This window comes from Haliotis rufescens, unplaced genomic scaffold, assembly GCF_023055435.1.
Source record: "Haliotis rufescens isolate VD_foot unplaced genomic scaffold, xgHalRufe1.0.p SCAF_1, whole genome shotgun sequence".
NCBI classification, from domain to species: domain Eukaryota; kingdom Metazoa; phylum Mollusca; class Gastropoda; order Lepetellida; family Haliotidae; genus Haliotis; species Haliotis rufescens.
This window is the reverse complement of record NW_025963779.1, coordinates 48,009,224-48,033,505: the sequence shown is the minus strand read 5'-3', so window position 1 is coordinate 48,033,505 and position 24,282 is coordinate 48,009,224. Positions and strand designations below refer to the sequence as shown.

At 45.3% G+C, this 24,282-nt stretch overlaps 1 protein-coding gene across 7 annotated transcripts in view; it reads left to right on the top strand.

Annotated features, from left to right (window-relative positions):
- The window catches only part of LOC124136445 (centlein-like), a 183,733-nt gene that overhangs the window by 114,307 nt on the left and 45,144 nt on the right, over positions 1–24,282 (top strand). For all 7 annotated transcript variants that reach the window (XM_048396898.1, XM_048396913.1, XM_048396908.1 and 4 more), the window contains 11 exons: positions 2,955–3,077; positions 3,252–3,352; positions 5,737–5,822; positions 6,000–6,088; positions 12,934–13,020; positions 13,798–13,954; positions 14,106–14,203; positions 14,574–14,700; positions 19,611–19,728; positions 19,965–20,110; positions 20,421–20,552. In XM_048396898.1, coding sequence (XP_048252855.1) covers positions 2,955–3,077; positions 3,252–3,352; positions 5,737–5,822; positions 6,000–6,088; positions 12,934–13,020; positions 13,798–13,954; positions 14,106–14,203; positions 14,574–14,700; positions 19,611–19,728; positions 19,965–20,110; positions 20,421–20,552 — 1,264 coding nt within the window. The remainder of the gene's footprint in view (positions 1–2,954; positions 3,078–3,251; positions 3,353–5,736; positions 5,823–5,999; positions 6,089–12,933; positions 13,021–13,797; positions 13,955–14,105; positions 14,204–14,573; positions 14,701–19,610; positions 19,729–19,964; positions 20,111–20,420; positions 20,553–24,282) is intronic.

Below are 24,282 nucleotides of genomic sequence, written 5' to 3'. Positions count from 1 at the left end.
TGGAATTCGTCTGACTATCCTGAAAAGACATCTATCCTCTCTGTTAGAGGTCTTTCTTGGCCTACCAGACCTATGCCTGTCATTGACATCATTGGTTTGACCATGTTTGACAATCAAACGAGTGATAACACTGTGATGATGACCCATTTGCCTCTTAATGGCCCTGCATGCCTTTTCATGCCTATCACTTGCCATCTTTCAGCGTTCCTTAACTTTCTCCTCACCATGGCTGATTTTCAACCTCTATTGGAAGGGGAATCTCACACAGGAGCAAAATGCAACCACGTGTCTGAAACTTGTATTTCACTATTTATAGGGTAGGGGAACTGCAGCAACATGTAAAGCATGCTTTCCGTGTGGTATCTGGACAAATTTGGGTTCATGAAACTATGGAAGCCTAATTCAGTCTTACATCATCATATTTCGTATTTCTGATTCCACATATGAAATCAAGTGACTATGCATATGGTGGCGCTTAACTTTTGTGCATGTGTATATCTTGATTGTGGTACCTTTCAAATGTGCCCAACCTGCTATGCCAGCTGAGTTATCCTTGAATCTAAGACATCTACCTATGCCAGGAATCTAAGGCCCCAACCTGCTATGCCAGCTGAGTTATCCTTGAATCTAAGACATATACCTATGTCAGGAATCTAAGGCCCCAACCTGCTATGCCAGCTGAGTTATCCTTGAATCTAAGACATCTACCTATGCCAGGAATCTAAGGCCCCAACCTGCTATGCCAGCTGAGTTATCCTTGAATCTAAGACATATACCTATGCCAGGAATCTAAGGCCCCAACCTGCTATGCCAGCTGAGTTATCCTTGAATCTAAGACATATACCTATGCCAGGAATCTAAGGCCCCAACCTGCTATGCCAGCTGAGTTATCCTTGAATCTAAGACATCTACCTATGCCAGGAATCTAAGACCCCAACCTGCTATGCCAGCTGAGTTATCCTTGAATCTAAGACATCTACCTATGCCAGGAATCTAAGGCCCCAACCTGCTATGCCAGCTGAGTTATCCTTGAATCTAAGACATATACCTATGCCAGGAATCTAAGGCCCCAACCTGCTATGCCAGCTGAGTTATCCTTGAATCTAAAACATCTACCAATGCCAGGAATCTAAGACTCCAACCTGCTATGCCAGCTGAGTTATCCTTGAATCTAAGACATCTACCTATGCCAGGAATCTAAGGCCCCAACCTGCTATGCCAGCTGAGTTATCCTTGAATCTAAGACATCTACCTATGCCAGGAATCTAAGACCCCAACCTGCTAAGCCAGCTGAGTTATCCTTGAATCTAAGACATCTACCTATGCCAGGAATCTAAGGCCCCAACCTGCTATGCCAGCTGAGTTATCCTTGAATCTAAGACATCTACCTATGCCAGGAATCTAAGGCCCCAACCTGCTATGCCAGCTGAGTTATCCTTGAATCTAAGACATCTACCTATGCCAGGAATCTAAGGCCCCAACCTGCTATGCCAGCTGAGTTATCCTTGAATCTAAGACATCTACCTATGCCAGGAATCTAAGGCCCCAACCTGCTATGCCAGCTGAGTTATCCTTGAATCTAAGACATCTACCTATGCCAGGAATCTAAGACCCCAACCTGCTAAGCCAGCTGAGTTATCCTTGAATCTAAGACATCTACCTATGCCAGGAATCTAAGGCCCCAACCTGCTATGCCAGCTGAGTTATCCTTGAATCTAAGACATCTACCTATGCCAGGAATCTAAGACCCCAACCTGCTAAGCCAGCTGAGTTATCCTTGAATCTAAGACATCTACCTATGCCAGGAATCTAAGGCCCCAACCTGCTATGCCAGCTGAGTAATCCTTGAATCTAAGACATATACCTATGCCAGGAATCTAAGGCCCCAACCTGCTATGCCAGCTGAGTTATCCTTGAATCTAAGACATCTACCTATGCCAGGAATCTAAGGCCCCAACCTGCTATGCCAGCTGAGTTATCCTTGAATCTAAGACATCTACCTATGCCAGGAATCTAAGACCCCAACCTGCTAAGCCAGCTGAGTTATCCTTGAATCTAAGACATCTACCTATGCCAGGAATCTAAGACCCCAACCTGCTAAGCCAGCTGAGTTATCCTTGAATCTAAAACATCTACCTATGCCAGGAATCTAAGGCCCCAACCTGCTATGCCAGCTGAGTTATCCTTGAATCTAAGACATCTACCTATGCCAGGAATCTAAGACCCCAACCTGCTAAGCCAGCTGAGTTATCCTTGAATCTAAGACATCTACCTATGCCAGGAATCTAAGGCCCCAACCTGCTATGCCAGCTGAGTTATCCTTGAATCTAAGACATCTACCTATGCCAGGAATCTAAGGCCCCAACCTGCTATGCCAGCTGAGTTATCCTTGAATCTAAGACATCTACCTATGCCAGGAATCTAAGGCCCCAACCTGCTATGCCAGCTGAGTTATCCTTGAATCTAAGACATCTACCTATGCCAGGAATCTAAGGCCCCAACCTGCTATGCCAGCTGAGTTATCCTTGAATCTAAGACATCTACCTATGCCAGGAATCTAAGGCCCCAACCTGCTATGCCAGCTGAGTTATCCTTGAATCTAAGACATCTACCTATGCCAGGAATCTAAGACCCCAACCTGCTATGCCAGCTGAGTTATCCTTGAATCTAAGACGTATTACAAAAGAACTATGCAGAGAACTTTATTCCAAATGATGACATTGATTTAGATTGAGATTAAATTCAAGTAGTAGCGATCTCCTATGTTAATTTCACGTGATTTTTACTCAAATCATGTACTCAGATCTCTCAGTTCAGAGGTGAAAGATCACATGAGAAGTGTGACCCTGGAGTTACATGTGAGTTTGACTACACTAGGTATGTAGCTGGTTGCATATCACTTTAACTGCCTCCTGTTCCCCTTGTGTACTAACTGTCCTGGAATCTGTTTGTAGTGGCAAGAAGAAGCTCAAACCTCCTCGTTCTGACCCCCGGGAACTGCAGAAGGAGAACAGTGACCAAGTTTGGAATGAGCTCTCTCATTTCAAGAGTGAAAACCGCAAACTTCTGACTGAAATGTGGGTTGATGAATTATTGCAGAAACATTAAGCAAGATTTTAAAAATATTTAAGAGTTTAATAAAAATTATGAGGGCTTTACAGGATGTTAATATAACCAAACAATTACTATTCACTTGGTGGACAAGGTGACATGATGACTTTTCACAAGTTCCCTTTGATGTTTGACCGCAGGATGGCGATGCAGGAGGAGCTGGACATGTTCAGAGTGCAGGCTGCTCAGGATGCTGCCCTCGTCCATGAACTTAACTTAAAGCTGGAACAGGCCTACGAAGGTAATTCTCTAAATACTTGAAATGCCCGTTAATGTGCAAGCTCACCTCAACAGACCCTATCTCATCATATCAACTTGGGATGTAGCAGTTGATGTGAGGTTCAGGATGGGACAGTTTTGTTGCAAGTGTACTCCTCAGTGTTGCTGCCTTGTTGTCAGTGTACTCCTCAGTGTTGCTGCCTTGTTGCAAGTGTACTCCTCAGTGTTGCTGTCTTGTTGCAAGTGTACTCCTCAGTGTTGCTGCCTTGTTGCAAGTGTACTCCTAAGTGCTGCTGCCTTGTTGTCAGTGTACTCCTCAGTGTTGCTGCCTTGTTGTCAGTGTACTCCTCAGTGTTGCTGCCTTGTTGTAAGTGTACTCCTCAGTGCTGCTGTCTTGTAAGTGTACTCCTCAGTGCTGCTGCCTTGTTGTCAGTGTACTCCTCAGTGTTGCTGTCTTGTTGTAAGTGTACTCCTCAGTACTGCTGTCTTGTTGTCAGTGTACTCCTCAGTGTTGCTGTCTTGTTGTCAGTGTACTCCTCAGTGTTGCTGTCTTGTTGTCAGTGTACTCCTCAGTGCTGCTGCCTTGTTGTCAGTGTACTCCTCAGTGCTGCTGTCTTGTTGTCAGTGTACTCCTCAGTACTGCTGTCTTGTTGTAAGTGTACTCCTCAGTGCTGCTGCCTTGTTGTCAGTGTACTCCTCAGTGTTGCTGTCTTGTTGTAAGTGTACTCCTCAGTACTGCTGTCTTGTTGTAAGTGTACTCCTCAGTGCTGCTGTCTTGTAAGTGTACTCCTCAGTGTTGCTGTCTTGTTGTAAGTGTACTCCTCAGTGCTGCTGTCTTGTTGTAAGTGTACTCCTCAGTGCTGCTGTCTTGTAAGTGTACTCCTCAGTACTGCTGTCTTGTTGTAAGTGTACTCCTCAGTGCTGCTGCCTTGTTGTCAGTGTACTCCTCAGTGTTGCTGCCTTGTTGTAAGTGTACTCCTCAGTGCTGCTGTCTTGTTGTAAGTGTACTCCTCAGTGCTGCTGCCTTGTTGTCAGTGTACTCCTCAGTGTTGCTGCCTTGTTGTAAGTGTACTCCTCAGTGCTGCTGTCTTGTTGTAAGTGTACTCCTCAGTGTTGCTGTCTTGTTGTAAGTGTACTCCTCAGTACTGCTGCCTTGTTGTCAATGTACTCCTCAGTGCTGCTGCCTTGTTGTAAGTGTACTCCTCAGTGTTGTTGTCTTGTTGTAAGTGTACTCCTCAGTACTGCTGTCTTGTTGTAAGTGTACTCCTCAGTGCTGCTGCCTTGTTGTCAGTGTACTCCTCAGTGTTGCTGCCTTGTTGTCAGTGTACTCCTCAGTGTTGCTGTCTTGTTGTCAGTGTACTCCTCAGTGCTGCTGCCTTGTTGTCAGTGTACTCCTCAGTGCTGCTGTCTTGTAAGTGTACTCCTCAGTGCTGCTGTCTTGTTGTCAGTGTACTCCTCAGTACTGCTGTCTTGTTGTAAGTGTACTCCTCAGTGCTGCTGCCTTGTTGTCAGTGTACTCCTCAGTGTTGCTGTCTTGTTGTAAGTGTACTCCTCAGTACTGCTGTCTTGTTGTAAGTGTACTCCTCAGTGCTGCTGTCTTGTAAGTGTACTCCTCAGTGTTGCTGTCTTGTTGTAAGTGTACTCCTCAGTGCTGCTGTCTTGTTGTAAGTGTACTCCTCAGTGTTGCTGTCTTGTAAGTGTACTCCTCAGTGCTGCTGCCTTGTTGTCAGTGTACTCCTCAGTGTTGCTGTCATGTTGTAAGTGTACTCCTCAGTGTTGTTGTCTTGTTGTTAGTGTACTCCTCAGTACTGCTGTCTTGTTGTAAGTGTACTCCTCAGTGCTGCTGTCTTGTTGTAAGTGTACTCCTCAGTGTTGCTGTCTTGTAAGTGTACTCCTCAGTGCTGCTGCCTTGTTGTCAGTGTACTCCTCAGTGTTGCTGTCATGTTGTAAGTGTACTCCTCAGTGTTGTTGTCTTGTTGTAAGTGTACTCCTCAGTACTGCTGTCTTGTTGTAAGTGTACTCCTCAGTGTTGCTGTCTTGTTGTAAGTGTACTCCTCAGTACTGCTGCCTTGTTGTAAGTGTACTCCTCAGTACTGCTGTCTTGTTGTAAGTGTACTCCTCAGTGTTGTTGTCTTGTTGTCAGTGTACTCCTCAGTGCTGCTGCCTTGTTGTCAGTGTACTCCTCAGTACTGCTGCCTTGTTGTCAGTGTACTCCTCAGTACTGTTGTTGTCTTGTTGTCAGTGTACTCCTCAGTGTTGTTGTCTTGTTGTCAGTGTACTCCTCAGTACTGTTGTTGTCTTGTTGTCAGTGTACTCCTCAGTGTTGCTGCCTTGTTGTCAGTGTACTCCTCAGTACTGTTGTCTTGTTGTAAGTGTACTCCTCACTGTTGTTGTCTTGTTTCACAGATGTTGACTTCCAAGAGAAGAAGAGGGAGTACGAACATAAAGCCAAAACAGACATGTCATCAGAGGTCACGATCCTCAAGTCTTCTGTGAGTTGGTACATACACTACCTCTTGGCTGCCACTGTTACAAGGCGTCACTTCCTACATCATATGATGTACAGCTGAGCCAGTTCAAAGTTGTGGGTTCTAGACTGTCTGTTGTATGCCCTCTAACCATCACCATCCTAGTGTTTAATCTTCATTCAGGGGCTTTGATATTTGCAGGTACAGAATAAGGATGCTGTTTTGGAGAAATTGGAGAAACAGCTACAGGAAGTGACTGTGGAGAGGGACAGACTGCTGGAGGAGAAGAGGTAGGTTGTCTTACAGAGAGGTTAGAGACAGATTTCTCAAAGCTGATTAAAAAGCAGCTGAAGCAATGTGATGTCATACTTATATAATTCCTGCTAATATCCTACCTCTATTACATCATAGCCACAAATTCCCATTTTGGCAATAATCACACTATAAAATCTTTAGATTTTTCGACAGACGTCCTCTTCACTGCCAATTATCCCATAGTCTTGAGGTAAACCCTATCCCTTGTCAAACTGCATCTGCCCATGCGCAAGGCGGGAAAACATCACTTCTTTCCCGTGTGTGTTGGATCAACAAGCAAAGTTATTGCTCATCAATCCATACACGTTTTTCGGTTAATAATAATTATTCACAGCTAGTATAAATCTAAAAAGATTACAATAGTCAACCAACGATCATCATTGGATATAGCAGACAATCTACGATCGTCAAGTTTTGCAGCAGACGACCTTCGTCAGTCAAGATTGCTGAAATGGTGGTATAAGAAGCAAGATCATTGACGTAAGTAGGTAGATTTAGTTTACATATTGTGGGGTATGGATGCCTCCCCACTACCGTCATCGGAAGTCTGCTCGGGGTGTGGAATTGATCAAGCGATCGAGGACCCTCACCCTAGATGTAGTACTTGTAGAAAGAGCATGTGCACGATGCACGTACTGCAAGGATTTGTCAAAAGAAAAATTTTCCAAGCTTTATAAAGCCTTAAATTGTCCCAAATCAAAATCCAGGAGGAAGACAAGATCATCGGACAAAAAATATGCATCGTTCTCTCCGAAAAACCAAAACTAAATCTAAATTAAATGTGGAAAAGTGTTGTGTCTCAGGTAAATTGACTTCCTTAGAGAAACACACGGGCTCAAAAGAGGTGATGTATAAAGAGAACCCGTTTTTTTGCTTTTGAGGGAAAATCACGTTTCTCAACCCACCCGCCCAAAACTAAGGAGCAGGCATCCAGCCCAAATCTATTCCATTCTCCCCCTTGAGTATGACTGAATGGCCTTAATCGCTGACAACATCCATGTCCGAAATGTTTGACAAATGTTTCCAAGCAATATCACAGGATATAAATAAACTAAAACAACATGCAGATCTGAAAAATACGACAAGATCTAGGTCACATGATTCAGATAGCAAACAAAAGTCCTATTTACATCGTCACAGGTCAGAAAGTTCACAGGACAAAAGACACGTTGTATCTAGGGAAAGTAGTCATGATAGCACTATCTCATCCTGTGCTACTCGGGAAAAGAAACCTGTAGCACGAGAATCTCACAGAAATAAACACCATTCTTCCAGGCGGACATATCAATCTTACACGCCCTACAGTGAGGAAAATCGTGCTAAGAGTTCCTATTATACAAAGCGTGCTCCTTCAGCTACAGTCACACGTGAGAATCGAGTCTATAGGTCGGACAGTTATGCATCACCTAGCTATGCTAGTTATACAGCAAAATCCTCGTGCAGCTCGAGCCAGAAATCGCAGCAGAGAGATAGCCATACACCACGTGATGCCGTTTCACCCCAGTGGCAAGAGCCCGGGGGGGGGGGGGGGGGGGGGTGGGGTACGACCGAGAGGATATTACTGGCGCTTTTCAATATTGAACGTACGCTTCTCAGGGGGATACGAATAGTACGCTCACGTTCAACCAAACGACTACTCGTTTAGAGATATCATCTATGAAATCCATCAATTGATCCCATCTGTAAAGCCCCCAAGCAAGGAGGCAGAGGATCCGGTGCTTATTGAAAGGGCTGGTTATGAAAATCCTGTTGAAAAGAGGGAAGGTTTTCATACATTTCCATATCTTTCATTGAAAATGTGGTCACAAAAATGAATGCTGATTTAAATGCCTTTAGCATGCCTGTTCCTCACAAAGGGAGTCATTGTTATAAGACCCACAATTGTCCATTCCCCACATCTCCTACCATTGATGATGAATATTTTGAACTGGTCAGACACCTTAATACCAGGATGAATGTTGAGATGAGCAAATTCAGAGATTTTGACAGTGTTAACAAGCAGATGTTAAATATTAGCACATATATGAACTGGTTTGCAGCAGGCATCAGACATGTACTTCCCCCTGTTAACTGTGAGGAATTTACTGGCCAACCTTGTGACACAAAAGTTGAGATGAAATTTGGAACAAGTTGGTTTTCTTTCATAGTGTGCTGGATAACATACTGAAGATGCACAAAGATCTGCAATCTGCACAGGTATGGATGTCCACACAATTCCTGCTTATTCAACGGAATCATCTTATTCAACAGGTTAGACACAATATTTCAGATCCACTAAGACGAAGTTTGATGTCTCAGTCGATATTGGCGCCCCAGTTCTTCAACGGCAGACTAACCTCTGTGATCGATGAAATTTCACGCACCACTAATCAGAGATTCCAAAACTCCACTTTATCATTGGCATCTAAGCTTAATGAAAAGTGGTCGGCCAACACCCAGAGGCACACGGATCCGTGTTATGTCAGGACGTGAGTCTTTTCGTGCCTCCACTTGGAAAAACTCATCCCGTTCCAGACCAAGCCGAGGGAGGCATGAGTCCCAAAGAAGCAGAGGTCATGGTCTATCCTATACCAGAGGTAGAGGTAACCGCCGTTCGTGACTCTCTACACCCAAGAATCTCTCAGCCAAACCCTGTCGACCTTGCTATGTTAATAGACCTTGATTACCGGTTACCCAAGTTCACCTTAACGCCTACTGCGGGACCAGTCGGCGGTCGTCTGTCACTATGCGCCAAAAATTGGAAGTCAATTACGGACGACCCTTGGCTGATCGAAGTGGTAAAAAGAGGGTACAAACTCCATTTCCAATAGTGTCCGGAGCTTGTAGTCCACCCCAAAGGACAACGTTTTTATCTAGTAGGGACCAAGTTAGCGGCCGCAACTCTGGCAATACAAGAACTACTAGACAAAGGGGCCATTAGTCCTGCACCATGACCGTGGAATATATTTATTTTATGAAAAAATAATAATCTAGAAATGCATACAAAAGCAAGTCTAGCCAGCTCAAGCTAGCTCTATTCTGAAATCAGCATAGGGAAATTTTTTTATTTTTAGAGTCAAGAAGGATATTGTGTAATATAAGATTTCAGAGACTAAATGTTAGTCTAAGGGGCCATCAGCATCTTACAAAAGGCAGATACTACAAAAGGGTTTTACTCTCCAGTTTTTCTGGTCCCCAAAAAGAACTCTACAAAGATGCGCATGATAATAGACCTAAAGGTACTCAACAGAGATTACCTAGTACGTCCACCAAAGTTTCAAATGGAATCAGTAAAGAAGTTATGTAATTCCCTCAAACTAGGAGATTGGCTAGTCAGTCTGGACCTACAGGATGCCTACCTGCATGTACCTATTCACCCGAGTTGTCGACCCTACCTACGCTTTGCAGTAAACAGTCAAAGGTTTCGAATTCAACGTGTTTCCATTCGGAATATCAATAGCACCTTGGCTTTTTACTCGGATTATCACCCCCATCATCGGCTTCGCTCATCTAAATCTTGTAAGATTCCACGGCTATATAGACGATTTCCTCTCAGCCGATCAAGAACTATTGCAGATAAAGCAGAACGCAATATTTCTGATCCAACTTCTATCTCACCTGGGTTTCCTGGTACATCCTGTCAAGTCAGAATTAATACCAACCCAAGACATTGTGTACATAGGGGCGAGGTTTCAACTTTCACAAAGCATTTTACAACCTCCAGAGGACAGATATCTGAGAGCTATAGAAAAGATTCAGAGTGATCTCGTTATGCCAGGCATCCCTCTCATGTTCCCCCCACCATTACACCACCTATATACAGACGCATCAGGCGAAGGTTGGGGCGCACATATGGACGAGGTCACAATCCAAGGAATGTGGTCAGATCAAGACAAAAAATTACACATAAATTGCCTGGAAATGAGAGCTATTGTCCAAGCAATGAAGGCATGGGCTAACCTACTACACCATTCGTCAGTACCCACGGAATGGACTCTCCACCCGGAGGTATTCAAGTGGATAACCTTGACGCGGGATACCCCTCACCTAGATTGTTTCCCACATGCCTAAATCATCCACTTCCTGTTTACGTCAGCCCAGTCCCAGATCCATTAGCCCTTCAGGTGGACGCCCTATCAATGAGTTGGCAAGGGATGTTTGCCTACGCTTTCCCTCCTTGGTCTCTCCTGGACAGAGTAACAAGGAAGATCGAGGACACAGATTGCGTCATAATTCTGATAGCCCCAGCGTGGCCCAACAGAGCGGGGTATCCAAGACTGATTCCACTTCTCATAGAAGAGCCGCTCAGACTGCAAGAACGTCACAATCTCCTCCGCCAACCAAAATCGGACATATTTTACGGCAACCTGACAAATCTCCACCTTCACACCTGGAAACTATCGCGAAAAAGATGGAAGTTTCCGGTGTTTCTAAATCAGCTTCAGATGCGGTGGCTAGCTCATGGAGACCAGCTTCCTCAGCTATCTATAACGTCAGATGGAGAAAGTTCTGCCAGTGGCGAATAGAAAGAGGGTTGCGTGACGAAAATATAACAATACCTATAGTGGCTGATTTTCTTCTTCACCTGAGAAATGAGAAAGGGTTCAGACATGGTAGAATTGAAGGGTATAGATCAGCATTAGCCTCAGTTCTACAACATGATGGTTTATCCATAGGATGTCACCCAGTATTAAATCGACTCATGAAATCGTTTTCACTGGAAGACATTAAAATCCCACGCACTTTCCCTAAATGGAATTTATCCATCATTCTGTCTGCACTGATGGAAGCCCCATATGAACCAATGGCAGAGGCTACACTTTTAACAGTTTCCAAAAAGACTGCCTTCCTCTTAGCGTTAGCTTCAGCTGCTAGAGTGTCTGAGCTTCACGCTATTGATATCTCATCTATTACGCATTCACAAGATTGGAGCAAAATATCTTTCAGATCACTACCAGAATTTATCGCCAAAAACCAGGCATCAGCGTTTGGGCCTCTAGGACATAGACAATACTCTATCCCATCATTGAGTAAAACAGTTGATCATCCAGATAGACTATTATGCCCCATCAGAGCTCTGAGATACTACATTTCAGCTACTCAGAACCACAGGAGGAAAAGAAAACGGATCTTTATCTATTGCAAGCCTTCGTCAGAAAAGGACATTACTGTGGCCGGATGGCTTAAGAACACTATATCTGATAAATATCGTCAAGCCCAGCTCTACACCAAAATGGGGAAGTTGCAAGGCTCATGAAATCCGTGCTCTAGCAACAAGTCTGGCCTCATGGAATTCAGTTTCCATCGAACAAGTGGTATCAAGCTGTCAATGGAGATCCCACAATACGTTTACTCATTTCTACCTACGAGACGTACAACATGATCTAGAGGGACTATACTCCCTGGGGGGTCACTCAGTAGCCTATCCATCCCCTGTTCTGTGGAAGTTAGAGGGGGGGTGGGGGGGTGGGGGTTGTGAAGATCCCCAGAAGTACCTCAAAATAAGGTAAGTTAGCCTTTACATTATGTCAACTGGGTTGGACAGATCATTGGCTAACATCTGGGATCATAGATCATAAGGTGATAGGGTTGTTAGTCGCTTGGCGTAACCTGTATAACTACCGGAGGTGTTGTCGGGGAAGACTTCAGAACCGGAATTACGTAAAAGTGTACGTTTTATCACCAATATATAAAGGGAAACACGTCATCAGCGTAAAAGTACGTCATTATCATACCTGAGGTGAGATAAGTAAGTATGCTTGTTGGCTATAGAGCAACAAGTATATAGATACGTCACAATGACATATGAACCGGAAGTGACGTCATAGATGACCTCAGAACCCGAAGTGACGTCATAACGACCCAAGTGATGTCACAGGAGAATGAACCAATAGTGTCATCATAAATGCTCTCAGAACCGGAAGTGACGTCAGAAAGGTCATTAACCGGAGAGGGAATCATATAAATAAGGTCAAATATCCACCAAAAACAGGTAACAATCATGAGATCATTAAACAGGAAGGACGCCACAAGTGCCAAGTCTTCTGCAGGTTTGCCAAGGGTGAAATCAGGAGGTCTGGCATTGAGTCATACCCCGTTATGCCTATGTGTTTCCCTTAATTTAATGCTGCCAATTATCCGGGAGTACTAGATGACAAGATCCCAACTGTCCCTCTGGTAAATACTGGCTATGATGTAATAGAGGTAGGATATTCGCAGGAATTATCAAACAATAGTTATCATTGTGTATAATTCTAAGAATACTACCTCTATTACATCAGGAAATAGTCCCTCCCACCTCCCCAATATATCTTACATCTGGTCGATGAAGGTTATTGGAAAGAAGTGATGTTTTCCCGCCTTGCGCACACGCAGATGCAGTTTGACAAGGGATAGGGTTTACCTCAAGACTATGGGATAATTGGCAGTGATGAGGACGTCTGTCGAAAAATCTAAAGATTTTATAGTGTGATTATTGCCAAAATGGGAATTTGTGGCTATGATGTAATAGAGGTAGTATTCTTAGAATTATACACAATGATAACTATTGTTTGATGTTTAGAATATTTATGAACTATAAACCATGACAGCAAAAGGCTAACTTCAGAAATGATTCTTTCTGAGGTAAACGTGATGAGAATGCATGATATTGGATGCCAACTTGAAATCTAGAATCCCAGGTTATTGTCTTTTTTGATGAATCATGTTAGTCTTGCACCAAGAGATCAGGATGTTCCATGTCATTTGAGAGGGAAATATAATCTATAATTTGTTGCCATGTTGACTTTGTTGTCATCAATTAAAATCTGTGCTTTAATCACCTTTTTTGTTAATTTTGAAGACAGTTAAAGAGTACTGTGCTTATGATCAACAAGGAATCATCCCAGCAGAGAATTGAAATTGCCAATTTGAAGAAGGACATACACAGGTATGTTTGATATGCAGTCCTACAGAGGGGCATACCATGCCTGATTTGCCTGAAGTGTTAGACTGTTGGACAAGTACTTATACAAGTCCTTCAAACACTCTACCTCGATTACATCACAATCACTCTTAATAAATCCTTAGATTTTCAACAGAGTTCCTCTTCACTGTCAGCCCTCCAAATCAGTTGTCAGGTAAACCGTACATTGTGCAAATTGCACACAACAGGAAAGTGTCACTTTATTCTGAAGATGAAGATGCTAAATATCACGGTATTTACATTGAAACTATCAAAGTATTCCGCATTTTCTTTACATTGTTTTGTATTCTTATAGTCATTAATGTCAGCTGCATTACTTTATGCAAGATCCTACAAAATGCTCTAGTGTATTCCGGTTATAATGTAATTGTGGTTGGGTATTCGAAGGGGTTATCAAACAATAGTTGTGTATAATTCTAAGAATACTACCTCGATTACATCAGGAAGTAATCCTTTCGACCTCCCGAATCGATCTACATCTAGTGAATATTGTGATTGAATATAAGTGATGTTTTCGCACTGTGTGCAAATGTATTTGCATGATGTACAGTGTGTGTCACAACTGGTTGGGATAGCTGACAGTGAAGAGGATGTCTCTTGAAAATCTAAGGATTTATTTAGTGTGATGTTAGCTAAAATACAGGAATATTGGCTATGATTTAATAGAGGTAATATTCTTAGAATTGTAAACCGTGATAGCTATTGTTTGATATTTAAATAATGTTCAAAATTGTGTTCAAGGCTTGAGCGAGAGGTTGAGGAGTCCAGTCGGCTCCAGACCAGTCGGGAGGCGTCTGTACCCCTCTCCGACAGCTGCTCCGAGTCCCGACCAAACACCAGGCCAACACCCAGTGTACCAGTGTCACGTATACGCAGGCGTGGCAGGACAACCAAGAAGGTTTGTAACAGAATTGTGGGACAATTTATTCATAGCAACACATATAGGTTAGATTCCTTTACCAGTTTTGTGATGTCTACATTTACCTAAAGGTTACCCTGACATATTGGTGCTCTTGGAGGAAAGTTCAAGTCATTGGTTATCTTTTCAGTATCAAGCCAGTTTGAACAAGAGCATTGAGAAGATGAAGGCCATGTTCTCCGACTTCAATGAGGAGGGGTGGGAGGAAATATCAGACAATCTTACCACGTAAGCAACAGTTTTATCTCTTATATTATTTCAAATTATGTCCAGTGTTGACAACAACTGTCTCTGTTTATTGAATATTGCAATGGTTGATCAAGGGGAGATTACTCATAAACTCCTAGAGAAATAGAAAAATATATGAGAATGTTAACCCTCAATAGCAATAATAATGAACATCTTTTTTTTTATGACTGTTGTATCATTTATTCATAACTTTATGAATTCATAGAAAATACATATATTTATATACAATAGATTAAGGCTATACGGTTTGACAGATTAAAAGGTAGAATCTTTCTTCTAAGCATATTTGTTTGTGTACATTCTACATGCATTGTATGTTGTCACGCTACACTATGTATGTGTTGTACAGTGAGGAAGACACCCTGACAGAGAATGACACGCTCGGTCGGGCAATTGTGACGCGCTCACGTACAGACATGGTCACATCAGAGACATCTGACACTGGGACAAGAAGGACTGTCGAAAGAGTGGACAAGGTGGGTACAGCTGGAGCCATCAGACACTGAGACAAGAAGGACTGTCCAGTGTGTGGACAAGGTGGGTACAGCTGGAGCCATCAGACACTGAGACAAGGAGGACTGTCCAGAGTGTGGACAAGGTGGGTACAGCTAGAGCCATCAGACACTGAAACAAGAAGGACTGTCCAGTGTGGACAAGGTGGGTACAGCTGGAGCCATCAGACACTGAGACAAGGAGGACTGTCCAAAGAGTGGGCAAGGTGGGTACAGCTAGAGCCATCAGACACTTGAGACAAGAAGGACTGTCCAAAGAGTGGGCAAGGTTGGTACAAGCTGGAGCCATCAGACACTGAGACAAGGAGGACTGTCCAATGAGTGGGCAAGGTTGGTACAAGCTGGAGCCATCAGACACTGAGACAAGGATGACTGTCCAAAGAGTGGGCAAGGTGGGTACAGCTGGAGCCATCAGACACTGAGACAAGGAGGACTGTCCAATGAGTGGGCAAGGTTGGTACAAGCTAGAGCCATCAGACACTGAGACAAGGAGGACTGTCCAATGAGTGGGCAAGGTTGGTACAAGCTGGAGCCATCAGACACTGAGACAAGGAGGACTGTCCAAAGAGTGGGCAAGGTGGGTACAGCTAGAGCCATCAAACACTTGAGACAAGGAGGACTGTCCAAAGAGTGGGCAAGGTTGGTACAAGCTGGAGCCATCAGACACTGAGACAAGGAGGACTGTCCAGAGTGAGGACAAGGTGGGTACAGCTGGAGCCATCAGACACTGAGACAAGGAGGACTGTCCAGAGTGTGGGCAAGGTTGGTACAAGCTGGAGCCATCAGACACTGAGACAAGGAGGACTGTCCAAAGAGTGGGCAAGGTTGGTACAAGCTGGAGCCATCAGACACTGAGACAAGGAGGGCTGTCCAATGAGTGGGCAAGGTTGGTACAAGCTAGAGCCATCAGATACTGAGACAAGGAGGACTGTCCAATGAGTGGGCAAGGTTGGTACAAGCTGGAGCCATCAGACACTGAGACAAGGAGGACTGTCCAAAGAGTGGGCAAGGTGGGTACAGCTGGAGCCATCAGACACTGAGACAAGGAGGACTGTCCAATGAGTGGGCAAGGTTGGTACAAGCTGGAGCCATCAGACACTGAGACAAGGAGGACTGTCCAAAGAGTGGGCAAGGTGGGTACAGCTAGAGCCATCAGACACTTGAGACAAGGAGGACTGTCCAAAGAGTGGGCAAGGTTGGTACAAGCTGGAGCCATCAGACACTGAGACAAGGATGACTGTCCAGAGTGAGGACAAGGTGGGTACAGCTAGAGCCATCAGACACTGAGACAAGGAGGACTGTCCAGAGTGTGGGCAAGGTTGGTACAAGCTGGAGCCATCAGACACTGAGACAAGGAGGACTGTCCAAAGAGTGGGCAAGGTTGGTACAAGCTAGAGCCATCAGACACTGAGACAAGGAGGACTGTCCAAAGAGTGGGCAAGGTGGGTACAGCTAGAGCCATCAGACACTTGAGACAAGGAGGACTGTCCAAAGAGTGGGCAAGGTTGGTACAAGCTGGAGCCATCAGACACTGAGACAAGGAGGACTGTCCAGAGTGAGGACAAGGTGGGTACAGCTGGAGCCATCAGACACTGAGACAAGGAGGACTTTCCAGAGTGTGGGCAAGGTGGGTACAAGCTGGAACCATCAGACACTGAGACAAGGAGGACTGTCCAAAGAGTGGGCAAGGTTGGTACAAGCTGGAGCCATCAGACACTGAGACAAGGAGGACTGTCCAAAGAGTGGGCAAGGTGGGTACAACTAGAGCCATCAGACACTTGAGACAAGGAGGACTGTCCAAAGAGTGGGCAAGGTTGGTACAAGCTGGAGCCATCAGACACTGAGACAAGGAGGACTGTCCAGAGTGTGGACAAGGTGGGTACAGCTAGAGCCATCAGACACTGAGATAAGGAGGACTGTCCAATGAGTGGGCAAGGTGGGTACAGCTGGAGCCATCAGACACTGAGACAAGGAGGACGGTCCAGAGTGTAGACAAGGTGGGTACAGCTGGAGCCATCAGACACTGAGACAAGGAGGGCTGTCCAGTGTAGACAAGGTGGGTACAGCTGGAACCATCAGACACTGAGACAAGGAGGACGGTCCAGAGTGTAGACAAGGTGGGTACAAGCTAGAGCCATCAGACACTTGAGACAAGGAGGGCTGTCCAGTGTAGACAAGGTGGGTACAGCTGGAGCCATCAGACACTGAGACAAGGAGGACTGTCCAAAGAGTGGGCAAGGTGGGTACAGCTAGAGCCATCAAACACTTGAGACAAGGAGGACTGTCCAAAGAGTGGGCAAGGTTGGTACAAGCTGGAGCCATCAGACACTGAGACAAGGAGGACTGTCCAGAGTGAGGACAAGGTGGGTACAGCTGGAGCCATCAGACACTGAGACAAGGAGGACTGTCCAGAGTGTGGGCAAGGTTGGTACAAGCTGGAGCCATCAGACACTGAGACAAGGAGGACTGTCCAAAGAGTGGGTAAGGTTGGTACAAGCTGGAGCCATCAGACACTGAGACAAGGAGGGCTGTCCAATGAGTGGGCAAGGTTGGTACAAGCTAGAGCCATCAGATACTGAGACAAGGAGGACTGTCCAATGAGTGGGCAAGGTTGGTACAAGCTGGAGCCATCAGACACTGAGACAAGGAGGACTGTCCAAAGAGTGGGCAAGGTGGGTACAGCTGGAGCCATCAGACACTGAGACAAGGAGGACTGTCCAATGAGTGGGCAAGGTTGGTACAAGCTGGAGCCATCAGACACTGAGACAAGGAGGACTGTCCAAAGAGTGGGCAAGGTGGGTACAGCTAGAGCCATCAGACACTTGAGACAAGGAGGACTGTCCAAAGAGTGGGCAAGGTTGGTACAAGCTGGAGCCATCAGACACTGAGACAAGGATGACTGTCCAGAGTGAGGACAAGGTGGGTACAGCTAGAGCCATCAGACACTGAGACAAGGAGGACTGTCCAGAGTGAGGGCAAGGTTGGTACAAGCTGGAGCCATCAGACACTGAGACAAGGAGGACTGTCCAAAGAGTGGGCAAGGTTGGTACAAGCTAGAGCCATCAGACACTGAGACAAGGAGGACTGTCCAAAGAGTGGGCAAGGTGGGTACAGCTAGAGCCATCAGACACTTGAGACAAGGAGGACTGTCCAAAGAGTGGGCAAGGTTGGTACAAGCTGGAGCCATCAGACACTGAGACAAGGAGGACTGTCCAGAGTGAGGACAAGGTGGGTACACCTGGAGCCATCAGACACTGAGACAAGGAGGACTTTCCAGAGTGTGGGCAAGGTGGGTACAAGCTGGAACCATCAGACACTGAGACAAGGAGGACTGTCCAAAGAGTGGGCAAGGTTGGTACAAGCTGGAGCCATCAGACACTGAGACAAGGAGGACTGTCCAAAGAGTGGGCAAGGTTGGTACAAGCTGGAGACATCAGACACTGAGACAAGGAGGACTGTCCAATGAGTGGGCAAGGTTGGTACAAGCTGGAGCCATCAGACACTGAGACAAGGAGGACTGTCGAAAGAGTGGGCAAGGTGGGTACAGCTGGAGCCATCAGACACTGAGACAAGGAGGACTGTCCAATGAGTGGGCAAGGTTGGTACAAGCTGGAGCCATCAGACACTGAGACAAGGAGGACTGTCCAAAGAGTGGGCAAGGTGGGTACAACTAGAGCCATCAGACACTTGAGACAAGGAGGACTGTCCAAAGAGTGGGCAAGGTTGGTACAAGCTGGAGCCATCAGACACTGAGACAAGGAGGACTGTCCAGAGTGTGGACAAGGTGGGTACAGCTAGAGCCATCAGACACTGAGATAAGGAGGACTGTCCAATGAGTGGGCAAGGTGGGTACAGCTGGAGCCATCAGACACTGAGACAAGGAGGACGGTCCAGAGTGTAGACAAGGTGGGTACAGCTGGAGCCATCAGACACTGAGACAAGGAGGGCTGTCCAGTGTAGACAAGGTGGGTACAGCTGGAACCATCAGACACTGAGACAAGGAGGACGGTCCAGAGTGTAGACAAGGTGGGTACAAGCTAGAGCCATCAGACACTTGAGACAAGGAGGGCTGTCCAGTGTAGACAAGGTGGGTACAGCTGGAGCCATCAGACACTGAGACAAGGAGGACTGTCCAGAGTGTGGACAAGGTGGGTACAGCTAGAGCCATCAGACACTGAGACAAGGAGGACTGTCAAGAGTGTGGACAAGGTGGGTACAGCTGGAGCCATCAGACACTGAGACAAGAAGGACTGTCCAGAGTGTGGACAAGGTGGGTACAGCTGGAGCCATCAGATACTGAGACAAGGAGGACTGTCCAGAGTGTGGACAAGGTGTGTACAGCTGGAGCCATCAGACACTTGAGACAAGGAGGGCTGTCCAGTGTAGACAAGGTGTGTACAGCTGGAGCCATCAGACACTGAGACAAGGAGGACTGTCCAGTGTAGACAAGGTGGGTACAGCTGGAGCCATCAGACACTGAGACAAGGAGGACGGTCCAGATTGTAGACAAGGTGGGTACAGCTAGAGCCATCAGACACTTGAGACAAGGAGGGCTGTCCAGTGTAGACAAGGTGGGTACAGCTGGAGCCATCAGACACTGAGACAAGGAGGACTGTCCAGAGTGTAGACAAGGTGGGTACAAGCTGGAGCCATCAGACACTGAGACAAGGAGGACTGTCCAGAGTGTGGACAAGGTGGGTACAGCTGGAGCCATCAGACACTGAGACAAGAAGGACTGTCCAGAGTGAGGACAAGGTGGGATTGGCAGTACATCAGAGACATCAGACTCTCTGTTATCAGTCTGTGAGATGGGAATTTGGAAATTCTGCTTGTCAGGCTTTGATAGCAATACCCTTCATTTTTGCCATTTACAGAAAGCCAGGATGTTGAAAGCACAGCCTGGAGTTGTTATCCAAGATACTGGAGTAAGACCCTCTGTGTCCCAGAGTCAGGAGTCCTTGACAACCAGCAGCTCAGACACTCTCCACAGAGGTAGGAAGCAATATCTTAACATGTTGAATGCTATCCTTAAAGTAGAACAATTGTTTTAATATCTTGATATTTTTGTGTAATGAATATTCAAGTTACCTCAAATACTGATATTCCAATACAATGTGTAAATGTCGAGAACTACATCTGTATTTTCATAGGTGTTGGATGTTGCTTCTGCGAAGGTTGATGGATTCAGCCCAAAATGATAGTTGACAGCCTGTCCATGTGTTTTACAGTTGTATTAAGAGAGACTGCAACTTCCCCCATTCCGTTCGGTACTCAACTTAAAGAGAGAGCCAAGAAAGGCCGCTTTCAGATGGTCACACCTGCTATGAGGCAGCTAGGATCACTCAAACAGAGAGTGTGGCACCTCCAGCAACAGGTGGGTTCAAAATGGTTCACAACAATAACAGTTGCTCCTCAGTCACAGACATCTAACATATTGTGATGCAGACTCCCTGGCCATTGTCTGGTGTCTTGGAGTATTGGACCAAAGCTGGGTCGGGTAAACATTTCTTTTGAGTAATGCAGAAGAACAAGTTCTGTCTTGGAAACATCGGAAGGTTTTGACTGTCTGCTCCATTGTTGTTAGAGTAGGCTATCCTTTCTTAATGCAGAATGTACAAGTAACTTCTTTCATGTGAACTGTCTTAGTGATATGTGGGTGCATGGACTTTCGTTTATCTCACCAGATCGCAGCTCTGCGAGACTCACGGGGACAGGCGCTGAAGAATTTAAGTGAACAGAAAGAGGCCAATCAACAGTCTCAGTCAGATCTGAATCTGGCAAATCAGAGACTCAGACTTACAAAGCAGACTGTCCAGGTATGTTTCTTAAACCAGTACTTTCATGATTAAAATAAAATATTTGTGGACATTTCAGTTTATGACCTGAATTCAGTGCTCAGTCAGAAACTGTATTTGCACTAGTTGTGACCATACTCATTGTGGTATATCTTTAAATATGTATACAGTTTCTTGACCACCAAGGCATTAGGTAAGGAGATTTCCCAAACTTTTGGCATGTTGTCCAAGGAAAGTATGAGGAAAAATAATATATATATATATATAGAGAGAGAGAGACAGAGACAGAGACACAGAGAGAGAGAGAGAGAGAGAGAGGCATCTGTCAGTTATGTGTGCCTGCCGTGACTGACTTGTGATTAAGAGGTTGGAAATTCTCCACCGCTCCTCTTTGCTTCGTGATCTACTGAACTCCCTATACAATTTCATGCCACACCTGCCTCCCCATACAGACCGGTCCTTCCCCATACAGACCAGTCCTTCCCCATACAGACCAGTCCTTCCCCATACAGACCAGTCCTTCCCCATACAGACCGGTCCTTCCCCATACAGACCAGTCCTTCCCCATACAGACCAGTCCTTCCCCATACAGACCAGTCCTTCCCCATACAGACAGGTCCTTCCCCATACAGACCAGTCCTTCCCCATACAGACCGGTCCTTCCCCATACAGACAGGTCCTTCCCCATACAGACCAGTCCTTCCCCATACAGACCAGTCCTTCCCCATACAGACCAGTCCTTCCCCATACAGACCAGTCCTTCCCCATACAGACAGGTCCTTCCCCATACAGACCAGTCCTTCCCCATACAGACCAGTCCTTCCCCATACAGACCAGTCCTTCCCCATACAGACCGGTCCTTCCCCATACAGACCAGTCCTTCCCCATACAGACCAGTCCTTCCCCATACAGACCAGTCCTTTTCAAAGGCCGGAAATATGCGTCCCTTCTGACTCTGACCTGGACAACGAAAATAGATATGAGGTAAAAAAATTCCTACCGCGGAAATTTGGGACTCCTCTTTCCTTCGTGGATCTGCTGAACTCCCTATACCATTTCATGCTGCACCTGTCTAGTCCGTCGCATGTTGCCCTGTTACATCTAACGTTCACCTTACTCTGCCATGGCTGAGCTACACACAAGGGATTATCGATTACAAGCTTCGGATAATCTACATAAACTTCGGCATGTTGATAGACTCCCACTATGCTGGACGCATGACTCGCCGTTCCCTGATTATACAGTTTTATATGAGGACTTTCTCCAGCTGGTCAAAAATCCCAACATGAGATTGCCCTTACCTGACTAGTCATGTCAATGATCTGTCAACTGTCAACAGATTTTCCACAGATATTGGTGCTTGTATCAATTGGTTTGTGGTCTGAGTCCGTCACGCCTTACTTCTTCCTTTTGCAGCCATCCCATGATGCTGTACCGGCAGATGTCCACATTATCTATCCGTCTAGATCTAGCGGGTCTTATTCACTGTCTCTTGGCACAATTATTAAGATGCAACAGGAACTACTTATCATGCAAGTTTGGATGTCTTCTCAATTCATCTGGATGCAGTCAGCAGCTCCTATCACAGATCTGATCTAGGACTGTATCAAATCAAGCCAAGAAGATGGTGATGTGCCCACCAATAACAGCCCAAAAGATATTTAATAATCAAATTGTGAAGATTGTTGATGAGGTCAGACAAGACACAGCTGAGAGATATCAAATGTCTCCCATCAACTTACCGGTCAAAACTCATGAATCATCAAAAGAGACCAATCCAGAGACACTTCCTTCCGTGAAGAAGCTAGGAAGAAGTTTATTTCCTCTGGCAAGGTAACTTTTCAACCTTTCCAACGAACAGATCATTCTCATTAGCAATTGGATTCCTTTTGTCAGCCTGACTACAAACATCAGGGATCTAGCAGAAGAGATTTTCAAATCGGGAGGTCGCGGGGTCCATCAATGAGTCTTCCCCTGCTCCCTTTTTCAGTCACAAGCCCTATCCATTTGGCTCTGTCTACAGATTACGATCTACGACTTCCACCTGTCAACGTAACACCGTCCCCGGGTCCAGTGGGGGGACGTCTGTTGTTTATGCCGTCAACTGGAAACTGATTACGTTCGACCACTGGATCCTAGATGTTGTATCTCAGGGCTATAAGTTACACACTTCCGGAACCAGTCCACTTCTTGTGTTCGGGCCCTGAGGTCACAGATCTCATCTGGAAGGAGCAAAACTAAGGGCAGCTGATCTTGCCATCAACCCATCCTTTAAATTACCTACCTCTATTACAAACAGGCCGTGAATATTAACACCTACATTAACTGGGTCGCCTTTGGGTATCAAACACATCATACCACCAGTCAACCCTCAAGCGGAGTTGTCCCTGGTCACCACAGTTGACACGGTCATGGAACAGGTTGGGTTCATCCACAGATCCCTGGATCATATTCTTAAAATGCAAGAAGACTTCTAGGCCATTCAGATTCTACTAATGCAACAACATCATCTGGTTCAACAAATACGTCAGCCGATCCTTGAACCTCTTAGCAGGAGTGTGCTGTCCCAGACCATCACCGCCCGACTATGTAAAATGGAACATTACATTCCGTCATAGACCAGATTTGCCCCATCTACAACTCAGAAGTTCTAGAACTCAACCATCAGATAAGCTATTGGAACTCACCCAGTATTAAATCGTCTCATGAAGTCCTGTAAGACATTATAGTACCACGTACCCTCCCAACATGGAATTTGTCCATAGTTCTGTCAGCTCTGATGAAGCCTCCATACCACCCTGTGAACAAGGCTACACTACTAACAGTTCAAGGAAAACAGATTTCCTCATCGCTATGGCCACTTCGGTCTGAGTACCAGAGCCTCATGCCATAGAAATCTCATCTATAATACACGAACAGAACTGGAGTTCCATATCATTCAGATCTCTACCAGAATTCATTACGAGAAACAAGCATCAGTCATTTGGTCCTACATGATCGCTGCATATAAGGTCTCTACATGGTAGCCAAGGTTGTATCATTGTACTGACCTCCAGACACTGTTGTCAAAGGGAGACTTCAAAACCGGCATAATGGTAAAACTGTCTATATATTACTAATGGGAAGTCATATAAAGTCATATGGAAAATGACGACATATGTATAATAGACCCAAAGGAGATAAGGTCTTAATTATGTTGCCTGGAAGAGGATTCAGGTAATATTACAGGAAGTATGTCAAGAAGAACCTTAGAAGCAGCGGTAATGTCAGTAAGTATCCATAACCCGAAAAGAAGAATCTGGGAATCTGAATCACAAGGCAACTACCTCCAGTCCCCTTCCCATTAATATCTTTATATATTTCCCATTCTACTGCTGCCATCTATTGAGGGATACTAGTTGCCAGTGTGTATAGTTCTGAGAATACTACCTCTATTACATCCGGAATTAGTCCCTCCCACATAATCTGCATCTTGTGTTTGAGAATTATGGGTAAAATGAAGTGATGTGTTCCCGCATGCGCAGTTGTGCTTCCTGCCAGGGGTAGGATTTACTTCACAACTATGTAGTCCAGCGGATTATGGCATATTGTAAAAAAATTGTGCACTTTGTGGTAAAAGCATGAAATTTGGCATCAATATACATCATACCAATACGGTCAAATTTAGATATAGTGCCATCGTTGACTTGACCTTTTGTGACCTTGGTGGCCATCTTGAAAAATGGGCGACAATCTGACAAATATCTGTTAA